Raw genomic sequence first — 15,257 nt, 5'->3', positions numbered from 1 at the left:
AGATGGCTACTGTGCAGTGACGGGAGGGCGTCAATAGACATCCTCCCATGATTGCACTGCTGCGGCGCGCTCTGAGATGGTCGAGCCCCTCGGACTTGGCTGATCACATAGCACATCATGGCCCTCTACCAGGTGATCAGCTGTCAGCCAATGACAGCTGATCATGGAACTAAACAGAAGTCGGGTACCGGCTTCTGTTGCAGGGACATCGGTCCCCTCAGTGCAAAACAGTGTCCCCTATCAGTGTGACACTGAAAGGGGAACTGGTGGGCACTATCAGTGCCCATCAATGAAGGAGAAAAATTACCCGTTTACAAAATGTTATAACAGACTATGAAAAATTATATATAGTTTTAATTTTCGGTCTTTCTTGTTTATTTAGCAAAAAGTAAAAAACCTAGTAGTGATTAAAATGCCACCAAAAGAAAGCTCTATTTGTGTGGAAAAAAAAATGATAAAAATTTAGTTTGGGGATAGCATTGCATGACCACACAATCGTCATTCAAAAGTGTGACAGCGCTGAAAGCTGAAAACTTGCCTGGGCAGGAAGGTGATATAAGTGCCCAGTAAGCAAGTGGTTAAAGTGATTGTAAAGTCTTTTTTTTTTGTTTTTTTTTTTAAAATAACAATAAACAAACGTGTTATACTTGCCTCCTCTGTGCAGTGGATTTGCACAAAGCAGCCCGGATCCTCCTCTTCTTGGGTCCCTATTCTGTGCTCCTGGCCTCTCCCTCCTGTGGAGTGCTCCCGCAGCAAGCAACTGGTTATAGGGGCACCCGAGCCGAGTCACAGTACCGTGTTCATTAAGACATGGAGCTGCGGCCCGGCTCCATCCCCTCTCTCTTCTGATTGGCTGACTGATTGACAGCAGCAGGAACCAATGGCTCTACTGCTGTGTCTCAGCCAATCAGGAGGGAGAGCCCCAGACATCCAAAACATTTGTGGACATCGCTGGACAGAGATGGGGCCAAGGGGAGTATTAGGGGGTGCTGGGGCGGCTGCTGCACACAGAAGGTCTTTTATCTTAATGCATAGAATGCATTAGAATAAAAAAAAAAAAAAAAAAAAAAAAAAAAAAATCTGCCTTTACAACTCCTTTAAACCAGGAGATTTAACAAAAGATAATGACTTGAATCCTATCCAAACATTCAATGTGGATTGAGAAATCCTCCCTGCTGAGTTATTGTATTCGGACAACAGAAGACTTCACCATCAGAATACATTGATCGGCACTGCCGCCTCTAGCCAGTGGTGCTGATCAAGTGCCGAAAATGCGACAGGGCTGTTGTACAGAAGTTGAATCGACTTCTCTACATCCACCCTGCCCATACATTTATAGAAATTCTACCAGTTCAGCTGGGACTTCCATCCATGTATGGCTGGTTTTAGACAACTACTGTGTATGTATTTCATCTGTGTATATAACAGTTTGTCTGGAATTTTAACATAGCCTCACGATGAAGGGTAAAGCAAATCTTAACATCTGAACATCCAAGTGAATTATATCTTTTTCAGGACAGATTGGGCTTTCACTTGGTGGTAAATGGTAACGAATATCTCCTAAATTCTTTATTAACAAAAAACTACACAAAATAAAAGGTTCCTTCTCCTGATGGCCATAGAGATACCACACATTTGTATGGCATTTGTACCTGTAGTAGTGTGCATTTTTATTTTCCTAGCTAAAACATGACGACACTAAATTAAAAAGATTTAGTGTAATCATGCCCGAAATACACTGACCCTGACTGGAAAAAAAAAACTAAATGGGGGGGGGGGTAGTGCTGGAATTTACCAATACTGGAGCACACCGAATCTGGTGCAGCTGTGTATAGTACCCAACCAGCTTCTTCAATTAAGCTTTGACAATACAACTTGAGAAGCCGATTGGCTACTATGCACAGCTGCGCCATATTACTCCAGTTTTAGCAGTTCCCCCAAATATATATTTTTCTCCATTCAAGAGGGGAAACAAGACAGAGACAGGCTGTGTAGTAACTGTTCACTGACAGTTTGGTAGACAACGGAAGCATCCATTATTCACAGCATGCCTTGAACGCAGCTGTTATGGGGAACCTATGCTTTAAGGTGCGGCTCACAGCAGGGGTCCAGTTTGTGATGGTTTAGCGCTTCAGGTCCGATTTTTGGGCTGAATTCGCACTAGAACATGGACCAAAAGACGCACAGCATTTTCCTAAAAAATGCACCAGACCTGCTGCAGAGATATGTGAACCGGCTCCATAGAGAGTCAGGCAAAATCTCCTGCTATTGCGAATTGGATGCGGAGATTATGCATCCAATTTGCAATGGTGTGGACCTAGCTTAAGTCTGGTGGCTGCATTTGTTTCTTTATTTTTCACCTGATGTTCCAGCCAATAAGTCTTATTTATTTTTAATTCTTTTAACTACTTCCCACCCGGCCAATGTACATATACGGCCGGGTGGGAGCCGCCTCCTTCTGACTGGACGTTCAGGAACGTCCTTCAGAAAGGGGGGGCGCGCGCGCGCGCGTGCCCGTGCAGCGGCGCAATCCCGATGCGCTCGTGTCACCCGGACACGGCGCATCTCGGATCGGCAGGAGGGCTCTGTGATTGGCCCTCCTGATCACAAGGCGGCCGTGTCCAATCACAGCCGTCACGTGATCAAAACAGCCTAGGCAATCGGCTCTCCTCTCCTCACACGGAAGTCGTCACTGAGGAGAGGAGAGCAGATCTGTGCAGCCGGCTGGTGATCAGTGAGTATGAGCTGTTTTTACAGCTTTTTACTCACTGATCACTAGTCTAGGGTAAACACACATGTCCCCAAAACACACATGTCCCCAAATAAAAAAACATGTCCCACTAAAATCACATGTCCCAATGAATATCTGCACATGTCCGTGATCACCCGCACACATATGTACATGATCATTTGCGTATTTATGTCCTTGATCACACAAACCAATTATTATACACTTCACAGAATTTTATTTTACCAAAAACATGTAGCAGAATACATTTTGGCTTAAATTTATGACAAAATTTGATTTTATTGGATTTCTTTTAAAATAGAAAAAAGAAAATATTGTTTTTCCAAATTTCCGCTTTTTTTTTGCGCTTATATCGCAAAAAATAAAAACCGGAGTCGTGAATAAATACCACCAAAATAAAGCTCTATTTTTGCGAACAAAATGCTAAAAATTTAATTTGAGTACAGTGTAGCATGACCGCGCAATTATCATTGAAATTGTGAGAGCTATGAAAGCTGAAAATTGGGCTGGGAAGGAAGGGGTCGAAAGTGCCCTGTATTGTAGTGGTTAACAAACCAAATTGTCCAGCAAAAGTGTCAGTAAGAGGCTTGAGGCAAAGGGGTGCAATGTCTGCTTTTATTCACTTGTATCAAATCATTATCCCAAAAGAAGTGCAACTAGACCCATCAATTTGATGGTTTCCTAAAACAGTTACCGTACATTCAAGCATGCCATGAATTATAGCTTTCAGAGTTGCTTGTGCTAGTGTCATAACTGATCACATGTGCAGCAACATGGTAACTGCAGATCAAACTGAGGCTAAGATGACAGCTTACTCTGCATGCAATTGGGTTCAGTGCTAATCCTAATTGTGATAGATGTGGCACCCACCAAGTATTTCTTATCCATCTCCTATGATGCTGCCAAAATTAAAGAAATACTGGGCGGAGGTTGTAAGTATTATGAAGGATTTGTTAGGCACCGATCTCTCTGCAGAATCACTTGCATGTCTTCTGGGACATTTTATTTGTGGCCCATAGAATGATCACCTTAAAATGGACATCACCTCACCCACCTACTCTCTGAATGGGTGCATTTCCTATTAAAAACACACTTATTACACACAAAATAACGGATGCTTGATGCCATATGGTCTCAATGGATGGAATTTTTGTATACCCCCTATTCTCCAGTTCTTTGGCCACTTCTGATATAACTAAGGAAATTTATCCAAAGTACAGTGTTTAGTTTTTTCCTCAGCAGTGATGTGGAAACTTGCCTGTGTACTATACCATGCAACTTTTTTTTTCTTCACTGGTTTTCCGTTTTTGTTTTTTTCTTTTCTATGATGTACCTGCAAGGCAGTTTTGTCTCTGTTGTTCAACAAGGGTTTTTTATACATTTAAATCGGATGCAAAAAAAAATAAAAAAATATCCTCAGGACCACTAACAGACTAGAATGTGATGTATTTCAGTTATCCTGCCAACCTGGCCTACTAGTGGGTCCTGAGGACAGGAGTTGAGAACCACTGTTCTAAGAGATCAGAGCGTTTAGTTCTACTTTAAGAATTGTAAGTGCATCTAAAAAAAGCTGAACTTACTCTAAAAAAATTAGAAGGATTGGGCCAACTCTCTCTCTCTTCAGATAATGTTCCTGTCCAAGGGTGGCTCCATTGCTTTTCCAAACAGTGGGGATACCTTTAGACAGGAAGCAAATTACTGGCTAAAACAGGTAAAAAAAAAAAAAAAAAAAAAAAAAAAAAAGGCTAAAAATTTGTTCTTGCAGTCCAGCCCTGCCATTGCTGCCATGTCTATTTGCCAGATGCTCCCTAACTGGTCAAGATGTGTGAACTCGTCTTTAAAAACTTAGGCATAAATTTACATTACAGCATTCAGCCTGATCCACCCTTTTCCAGAAACCTCATGTCTCACAATCCTTTAGCATAACTTTGCTACATGTACGTACCTAGGACCAGGGCCTTCTTCCCACCCCCCTCTCCTAGGTCAGGGTCCTCCTCTACACCACCCCATCTACTTATTTTTCGGCTTCCATGTAGGATTCCCCCCATCAACGTAAGCTGTTGGTGGTGCCTCACCCATCAGATAAGGTGCTCCAGAGCTGGTATGACGAGCTGCTGTGTGGGCAAAACGTATGCAGGAAGAGGTTGATCGTCACTCGGGTCTGCATGCCATTTCAGCAGCACTGTGTTGCGTCTGGGTGAGCAGGATTACACCGGAAAAGGGTGACATCACAGCAAACTAGGGCTGAATCACTCAGCTCCTCCCATCCACTTTTCACTGCTAGTATAGCCAGCCTGCCAGTAAGAAGTGTAGTGTCAGCAGCTGCGGCACTGGCACTAGCAAAACAGATATGGCATTTAAGTTAATTGGCCAGCTGTGACACCCTCAGACTTGTGGTACTCGGTGCAGGCTGCACCTCTTTAGATATGTCATTTCCCCAATTCAAGAGACCCTCTCATTTAAACATATACGTTTCATTGGAATACCTTTTTTGGTTACCATCATGTCTGTTAGCCATGTTTTGGAGTTGGCAGCTCTCTCTTGTAAATAGCTTTTTCTTGCTCTGCACAATGTTTTGAGACCAAAACCTTCCTTTACCTAAGGTGGTCTAGTTTATTCACCTCCGTGACAACATTGTCCTCCCTTTCCTCTGTCCGGTCCTAAAATAGTAACCCTTACATTGTTTGAATGTGGTTAGGCCTGTCAGAGTAAATTAGACAGCCATGGCCTTCTTTTGCAAGCCCTTTTTATTTTACCTGGAGGTCTTCGTTGAGGACACCCTGTTTCCCAATCCACCTTTGCCTGGTGGATCAGACAACTCATTTCCAGGGACTACACCTTTAAGGAAAAGGTTCCTCCTTTTCACATCAGATCCCAATCCACTAGGGCTGTTGGTGTATCCTGGGCTTTTCAGCATCAGGTATCTGTATCCTAGATCAGCGAACTAGTCTTCGCTTCAGACTGTGTTTCTGCTTGGGTACATCCCGTGGTCTATAAATGGAAGTCCTGTACAAATAAGATAACAGGAATTTTGACTTATCTGTAAATTCCTCATCTTGGAGTACAGTACAGAAAACAGCTCTCTCCCCTCCATATGGCTTGCTGAAAAACTGGAGCCTCACAGAGTGAGTACTGATATGTTCTAGATGTAGTCCTATCAAAAAATATTGCCCATGTCCAATCAGCTGAAGGTAGCAGTATATAACCAATGGTCTATAAAAATACTAGGCCCATGTCCAGATATTTACTCCAAGATGAGGAACTTACAGGTAAGGCTGGGTATACACGGGCCGTAATCCGCTTGAAAATTGTAGTTTTTGCCATGTATACAGCTTCTTGTCTGACTGAAGGCAGTGTCGCATTTGGCTTCTGTCAAACGAGCATGCTGGAAAATTAGCATAAGATCAGCGTTGGCAGCCAATGACTGCAAACGGTGACCAGCATGTCCTGGTGTGGGGGGGGGGGGCAGTCCCCCATCAGAACACAAAAGCTAAGCAGAGGTGATTGCCGCACTAACATCAGATGTGTTGGTACAGTGATCTGTACATTTTTTTCGTTCTTCCCTCTCGGTTGAACAAAAAAACAGTGTGCCCAGCTAAAGTCAAATTGCGATTTTTTTTTTTACATCAGGTGTTTGTTGATTAGCCTGTACAGACTTGACAGCTATATGATTTTAATTTCACAACTTACCACAGATTGAATTAATTCTTGCTGTGGGCCTGAAGCTATCCATAAAATCAGAAACCAAGTTTGCCAACAGCTAAACGAAAAAAAAAAAAAAAAATTCTGTTAAATATGGGCAAAAACAGGATTAACTGCACAGGTGACATCAATCTTTTAAACGAAGACATTTTTTTCAACTTGGCTGTTAATTAACTTGCAATAGAAGCTATACCATGTCCTGGATAAATGAGAACATTCACAGACATATTGGCTGGTAATTCATTTTCAGCATGTTAATTTAATTTCCATGGGCTGCAGAGAAATTGATCACTAACAGATATCATCACTTTCTAGTAAAAGATTAAAATGGTCTGTTTAGCCCTAATATAAACAGGTTACCTTTACAAAGCAGTTTTTTCTGGTTTGGACAGATTTCCTTTATTCAGGCTCAAACGTGGCTTATATGTCTGAAGGTTCAATTTACAAAGATGGATAATACATTTTATTTAGTCTGCCCAGTGAACTGTTGATTCAGGAGGAACAATGAACATAGCTAGATGATACCTGGAATTCCCAATGACTTCTATACAGACATCAGGAAGTGTCCGCAGGCTTCAAAACCTCCCAAACATTGCTTGCAAAGCACTGCATGCTTATTTCTAATGGTAAGGAGAACAAGCTATCTGCAAGATGAAGCAAAAGCACTTAGGAAGCTTGTCAAAAGCCCCTTGGTCGCATGGGTCAGACTACACCTGCAATCCATTTGCTCAGCAGGGGATCCGTCTGCTGATCCTCATTGAACAGGCAGATGACAGGTCTGTGTCAACTCCGCTTATGCAGAGCAGATACAGCCCACTCTCCTCTATGGCGGTTGCATGTAAACAGACCTCCTGTTTGTTTACATCCAACTGCCATCCTATCTGATCCCCGCTGGAATGAAGGAGAACAGACCCCCAACCGTCGTCTGCTTTCAGCAAATCAGATTGGATGTAGGTGGTTGTTCATTTACACCTGCCGCTCCATAGAAGAGAATGGTAGTTGTGATCAGGTCCGCCTGAAGAATGGATAGACAGACTCGATCTGAACATTCATGTAAAAGGGGCCCAACAACCTAAATTAAGCTTTTGGTATCGCCTGGGGCGGCACCTACTGCTCAGGTTGGGGCAGTTTGTGTGGAAAATGTCTCCAGAGAGAGACGGAAGTCTAGATTTTCATGCTTTAAAGGGTCCAGGAACCTGGCCAGGGGAAGAGTTGGTGGGTTCCCTGGACACCTCACTGGTTTATCCCAGAGTTTTGTCCTGTAATTGCCACAGATGGCTTGATGTCAAAAGGTAGCACATCTTACAAAGAGAAAGCTGACCTAGTACACTTCTACAGTTCCTTGCGAAAGTATTCGGGCCCCCTTGAACTTTTCAACCTTTTGCCACATTTCAGGCTTCAAACATAAAGATATAACATTTTTATTTTTTGTGAAGAATCACCAAAAAGTGGGACACAATTGTGAAGTGGAACGAAATCTATTGGATTTTTGAAACTTTTTTAACTAATAAAAAAATGAAAAGTGGGGCGTGCAAAATTATTCGGCCCCCTTGCGTTAATACTTTGTAGAGCCACCTTTTGCTGCGATTACAGCTGCAAGTCACTTGGGGTATGTCTCTATCAGTTTTGCACATCGAGAGACTGAAATTATTGCCCATTCTTCCTTGCAAAACAGCTCGAGCTCAGTGAGGTTGGATGGAGAGCGTTTGTGAAAAGCAGTTTTCAGCTCTTTCCACAGATTCTCGATTGGATTCAGGTCTGGACTTTGACTTGGCCATTCTAACACCTGGATACGTTTGTGAACCATTCCTTTGTAGATTTTGCTGTATGTTTGGGATCATTGTCTTGTTGGAAGATAAATCTCCGTCCCAGTTTCAGGTCTTTTGCAGACTCCAACAGGTTTTCATCCAGAATGGTCCTGTATTTGGCTGCATCCATCTTCCCCTCAATTTTAACCATCTTCCCTGTCCCTGCTGAAGAAAAGCAGGCCCAAACCATGATGCTGCCACCACCATGTTTGACAGTGGGGATGGTGTGTTGAGGGTGATGAGCTGTGTTGCTTTTACGCCAAACATATCGTTTTGCATTGTGGGCAAAAAGTTTGATTTTGGTTTCATCTGACCAGAGCACCTTCTTCCACATGTTTGGTGCGTCTCCCAGGTGGCTTGTGGCAAACTTTAGACGAGACTTTTTATGGATATCTTTGAGAAATGGCTTTTTTCTTGCCACTCTTCCATAAAGGCCAGATTTGTGCAGTGTACGACTGATTGTTGTCCTATGGACAGACTCTCCCACCTCAGCTGTAGTTCTCTGCAGCTCATCCAGAGTGATCATGGGCCTCTTGGCTGCATCTCTGATCAGTCTTCTCCTTGTCTGAGCTGAAATTTTAGAGTGACGGGTCTTGGTAGATTTGCAGTGGTCTGATACTCCTTCCATTTCAAAATGATCGCTTGCACAGTGCTCCTTGGGATGTTTAAAGCTTGGGAAATCTTTTTGTATCCAAATCCGGCTTTAAACTTCTCCACAACAGTATTACGGACCTAGATAAAGTGGGTGGTGTTGCGCTCCTAAAAGCAAATTTCGCTATCAGATACTATAAAATACGTAAGGTGTCCAGAAGTCTGGATCAGATACTGTCTAAGATAGAAAGTTTATGCAGAGTATATAAAAGCATATATAAAAAGTATAAAAAACATGTGTGTCAATTATATATCATAGACAATAATAGTAAATAGATAAACACAGTGTGTAGAAAATAACTAGTGCCATAAAAACTGTGCAAATCCGCAAACAAGTGCAAACAAGTGGATAACTTGCAAAACTGTGCAACATATGCAATGTGCAAAGATATATATATATATATATCCCAAAATGGGACGTGGGGATTTAAAATAGTCCACAATTATAGGTAGTGCAAATGTGGCAGTGTTTCCAAAGACACTGAGTGTGGATCTAAAACTCTCCAGGTGATACTGTGACTTGTGTGAGAATGCACTCTTCAGTGTCAAATGACACCCGTGGCTGTGCTAGATTACCACCTTACTGCTGTAAGGTAAACAGCACGTAGAAATAGGAGGAAGGGGTTAACTCTCTTTCTCACTGTGGTGCTGCTGCGCGTCTCTTAAGGGTATGCAGTAAAAGCCTGGGGGGTCCTTGAGTGGTCCTTCCGTTCACTCCGACGCTGTGTTGGTCTCATATGTTCAGTGTGATGAGGTATAGAAAAGGAAATACAGAGCCTCCCATGGTGTAATATTTTCAATGTAATAGCGGTTTATTAAATAAAATCAATTGGTACTCACATTTAATGTAAAAAATAAGTGCAATGTAAAAACGAGCGCCGAGCTCGTATCTGACCGTCTCTTCCGGTTTCTCTTTGCCTCTGTATCCTACGCGTTACGTCACAACGCACGTGACTTCAACTGGGATGAGGCTTATGGGCAATGTAGTGTGTTTATATAGATCTGAAGGGTTGTGATTATCATTAGTCTGCCATTTTCTAGAAGCCTGTGATTAAGATACGAACGGCGGCCATTTTCCTGGTGATCGTTGCATGGGCTACGATCGCGGACATTTTTTTGTGGAGGTGTTAGACAGAATATGGACATCAGATGTATGTGGATACAGTCCGAACGTACTGCTCCGCTGGCCAATGTAAAATAGACATATTTCCATTTTATCAGGGTATCAGTAGAAGTGATACCCGCACATAAAGTGTGTACTGGCATCAGATGAGTGATGGAATTGGTAGATTTTATATGGTTACCTGTATCAGTGACTGCCATTTGAATAGATTTATTGTTACATGTTGTCACGGATTGGTAGATGGATAATAAGAGAAAAGGCAAATTAAAATTTAGAATTGTAGCCCTTTTCTCAACAATGTGGAGGTTCGAAGGACGGGGGGATGGATTTATATAAAAAATATTTTAAACAAGGATTGAGATTTATGTGTGTTATATGGACCCAGTAATATGTATAATTGTATATACATAGTGAACAGACTCCGGAAGTGATGTTCAGATACTTAAAATACATAGTGACACAAAGGTTATTTCAAGCCAGTATGTAAAAAAGATAAAAAGGATAATATACATAAAATTGATAAAAGTTCCTAAAAATGCCAGAATTAGAAGAACAAAGGTACTTAAAAAGAATGGTAAACACTATATCGGAGAGGAGAAAGTGTAATTGATATTTAATCCATTTAGTTTAAAAGTCACTAATGAAGCAATTCAAGTCAAATTCTAGGTTTAGGCCATGGGGGGTAAATGTATCAAGGATAAAAACCCATTTTGATTCCATTTGGCTCAAAGTTCTAACCTTATGCCCCCCTCTCCAATGTCTTTTGTATGGCTCAATCCTCCAAAATTTCAAGTGTGAGGGATCTTTTTTGTGATGTGTTGCAAAGTGCTTGGACACGCTATGCTTATCGAAGCCTTTTAGAATGTTTTGTACGTGTTCTTTGATCCTTACTCTGAGGGGCCTTTTGGTACGTCCAATGTAGTGTAGGCCACAGCTGGAGTCTAGTGCGTATACTGCGCCTTCTGTGTTGCAGCACACAAAGTCGCTTACTTCATATGTATTGCCCGTGCTGGTAGAGGTAAATTTAAATACCTTTTGTGCTGGCTTTTTTGTTTTGGTGCAGGCAAAACATCATTTGCAAGGGTAGAAGCCCTTTCCTGTGAAAAACGTAAAATTGTTCTTTACGATTTTATCTCTGAGCGTCGGGGCACGTCGGTAGATGAACTTTGGAATGGGCGGAAGAATGGTTTTGAGTTGTGTATTGTTTAATAAGATATGCCAATGTTTTTTTTATAATGTTCTCAACTTTCTTATGCTGAGCATTATATTCTAATATGATTGGCATGTTATTTGGTCTTGTATCTGTTTTATCTTTGATCAGTGTTTGGCGGTTCATCTCACTGACTTCACGGATTTTGTCTTTAATGTAGTTGTTTTTTTTATCCCTTTTCTATAAATCTCTGACCTATTTTGTTAGCTTGATCAAGGAAATCATCTTTTTTACCGCAATTTCTGCGTAATTTCTGCGTAATCTAATCAATTGGCCCTTTGGTATGTTAAATAACCAATGGAGATGATGGCAACTTGGTTTTGGTAGATAGCTGTTTTTATCCACATTCTTAAAGTGTGTTCTTGTGCTGTCCATCTTGGATGATATCCAGGTCTAGAAAGGTTACCCGTTTCTGGCTTATAAGAAAGTTGACAACATTATAAAAAAACATTGGCATATCTTATTAAACGATACACAACTCAAAACCATTCTTCCGCCCATTCCAAAGTTCATCTACAGACGTGCCCCGACGCTCAGAGATAAAATCATAAAGAACATACCAGATCCACCCACCAACAATTTTACGTTTTTCACAGGAAAGGGCTTCTACCCTTGCAAACGATGTTTTGCCTGCACCAAAACAAAAAAGCCAGCACAAAAGGTATTTAAATTTACCTCTACCAGCACGGGCAAAGTAAGCGACTTTGTGTGCTGCAACACAGAAGGCGCAGTATACGCACTAGAATGCAGCTGTGGCCTACAATACATTGGACGTACCAAAAGGCCCCTCAGAGTAAGGATCAAAGAACACGTACAAAACATTCTAAAAGGCTTCGATAAGCATAGCGTGTCCAAGCACTTTGCAACACATCACAAAAAAGATCCCTCACACTTGACATTTTGGAGGATTGAGCCATACAAAAGACATTGGAGAGGGGGGCATAAGGTTAGAACTTTCAGCCAAATGGAATCAAAATGGATTTTTATCCTTGATACATTTACCCCCCATGGCCTAAACATAGAATTTGACTTGAATTGCTTCATTAGTGACTTTTAAACTAAATGGATTAAACATCAGATACACTTTCTCTTCTCCGATATAGCGTTTACCATTCTTTAAGTACCTTTGTTCTTCTAATTCTGGCATTTTTAGGAACTTTTATCAATTTTATGTATATTATCCTTTTTATCTTTTTTACATACTGGCTTGAAATAACCTTTGTGTCACTATGTATTTTAGGTATCTGAACATCACTTCCGGAGTCTGTTCACTATGTATATACAATTATACATATTACTGGGTCCATATAACACACATAAATCTCAATCCTTGTTTAAAATACTTTTTATATAAATCCATCCCCCCGTCCTTCGAACCTCCACATTGTTGAGAAAAGGGCTACAATTCTAAATTTTAATTTGCCTTTTCTCTTATTATCCATCTACCAATCCGTGAAAACATGTAACAATAAATCTATTCAAATGGCAGTCACTGATACTGGTAACCATATAAAATCTACCAATTCCATCACTCATCTGATGCCAGTACACACTTTATGTGCGGGTATCACTTCTACTGATACCCTGATAAAATGGAAATATGTCTATTTTACATTGGCCAGCGGAGAAGTACGTTCGGACTGTATCCACATACATCTGATGTCCATATTCTGTCTAACACCTCCACAAAAAAAAGGCCGCGATCGTAGCCCATGCAACAATCACCAGGAAAATGGCCGCCGTTCGTATCTTAATCACAGGCTTCTAGAAAATGGCAGACTAATGATAAGCACAACCCTTCAGATCTATATAAACACACTACATTGCCCATAAGCCTCATCCCAGTTGAAGTCACGTGCGTTGTGACGTAACGCGTAGGATACAGAGGCAAAGAGAAACCGGAAGAGACGGTCAGATACGAGCTCGGCGCTCGTTTTTACATTGCACTTATTTTTTACAATAAATGTGAGTACCAATTGATTTTATTTAATAAACCGCTATTACATTGAAAATACTACACCATGGGAGGCTCTGTATTTCCTTTTCTATACCTCATCACACTGAACATATGAGACCAACACAGCGTCAGAGTGAACGGAAGGACCACTCAAGGACCCCCCAGGCTTTTACTGCATACCCTTAAGGGACGCGCAGCAACACCACAGTGAGAAAGAGAGTTAACCCCTTCCTCCTATTTCTACATGCTGTTTACCTTACAGCAGTAAGGTAATAATCTAGCACAGCCACGGGTGTCATTTGACACTGAAGAGTGCATTCTCACACAAAAGTCACAGTATCACCTGGAGAGTTTTAGATCCACACTCAGTGTCTTTGGAAACACTGCCACATTTGCACTACCTATAATTGTGGACTATTTTAAATCCCCACGTCCCATTTTGGGATATATATATATATATCTTTGCACATTGCATATGTTGCACAGTTTTGCAAGTTATCCACTTGTTTGCACTTGTTTGCGGATTTGCACAGTTTTTATGGCACTAGTTATTTTCTACACACTGTGTTTATCTATTTACTATTATTGTCAGTATCTGATCCAGACTTCTGGACACCTTACTTATTTTATATTATCTGATAGCGAAATTTGCTTTTAGGAGCGCAACACCACCCACTTTATCTATTCCTTTTGCACATTTGGGCATCAGTTTGGCCCCGACGGTGTATGCAGCACCCATAGAAACATATTTAGTTTGTTTCCCCTCCCATTTTAGTGCAGGAGCACCCACCCTCACAGTATTACGGACCTGCCTGGTATGTTCCTTGGTCTTCATGATGCTCTCTGCGCTTCCAACAGAACCCTGAGACTATCACAGAGCAGGTGCATTTATACAGAGACTTGATTACACACAGGTGGATTCTATTCATCACCATCAGTCATTTAGGACAACATTGGATCATTCAGAGATCCTCGCTGAACTTCTGGAGTGAGTTTGGGGCCGAATAATTTTGCACGCACCACTTTTCAGTTTTTTATTTGCTAAAAAAAGTTTAATATCCAATAGATTTCGTTCTACTTCACAATTGTGTCCCACTTGTTGGTGATTCTTCACAAAAAATAAAAATGTTATATTTTTATGTTTGAAGCCTGAAATGTGGCTAAAGGTTGAAAAGTTCAAGGGGGGCGAATACTTTCGCAAGACACTGTATTTGTGAGGTCAACAGACTTGGCAGCAGAATTGGGAGGCTGATAACAGGCAATCCTCAGAGTTTGCAGATAGCTGTGTCAATAGCATAGAGTTTTTCCCTTGAGTAGGAAAAAACTGGTTATGCCAATTTTACTTAATAAATCAAAGAGGGTACACCTACTCTGAAATCAATGCTCGATTAGTGGTTTTTCTCTTACTTGCTCAGTGTTTGAAGCTGAATCCTATGCATTTTAAGGGCCGGTTCACACAGCGAGGCGATGCGAGGCGACACGGCTCGCCTCGCCTCGCTCCCGCAAGTCGCCCCCGTTCTGTACAATGGAACCGTTCTGAGAGGAGCGACTCGAGTCGCTCCGACTCAGAAAAAAGGTTCCTGTACTACTTCGGGGCGACTTCGGGGGCGACTTGCATTGACTTCTATACAGAAGTCCTCTGCAAGTCGCCGCTGAGGTCCCCGCAGGTCTCCGACTTGCCTCGCCGCGCCTCGCTGTGTGAACCGGCCCTAAATGTTTAACAAAACGAGCTTAAACAAACAAGGAAAAAAATATAATAATAAATTACTGAACTAAAATAAGTAAATACTCAAACTACTTGTAAATCTACTAGTTGTTTCTATAATAAATAAAACACTTACCCAATGTGGAAGTTTTCCTTCTGGGTACAGTTTTCGAATTTCAGTTACAGCAAGGTATGCTGGGAGAAGACATGCATTTCGATCCAATATATACGCTACAACCTACACAATAAAAACAATGATATTTCAATTGTTGTGCAGATATTTATATACTATGCTATTTTTTTTCTTTTACTTTATTCAGTACAGCAAATAAAAGTGAACTGTGCATGAATA

General features: G+C 41.4%; 1 protein-coding gene across 1 annotated transcript in view; it reads right to left on the bottom strand.

Moving 5' to 3' along the window:
- MED23 (mediator complex subunit 23) overlaps window positions 1–15,257 on the bottom strand; it is a 116,805-nt gene that overhangs the window by 78,564 nt on the left and 22,984 nt on the right. Inside the window, exons 7-8 of the mRNA XM_077486864.1 lie at window positions 15,042–15,143; window positions 6,440–6,509 (exon numbers count right to left, since the gene is read on the bottom strand). Coding sequence (XP_077342990.1) covers window positions 6,440–6,509; window positions 15,042–15,143 — 172 coding nt within the window. The remainder of the gene's footprint in view (window positions 1–6,439; window positions 6,510–15,041; window positions 15,144–15,257) is intronic.

This window comes from Lithobates pipiens, unplaced genomic scaffold (genome assembly GCF_037356315.1).
Source record: "Lithobates pipiens isolate NorthernLeopardFrog02 unplaced genomic scaffold, aLitPip1_a1.2 Scaffold_18, whole genome shotgun sequence".
In the NCBI taxonomy this organism is placed as follows: domain Eukaryota; kingdom Metazoa; phylum Chordata; class Amphibia; order Anura; family Ranidae; genus Lithobates; species Lithobates pipiens.
The sequence above is the reverse complement of the archived record's forward strand: the minus strand, read 5'-3'. Positions and strand labels throughout refer to the sequence as shown.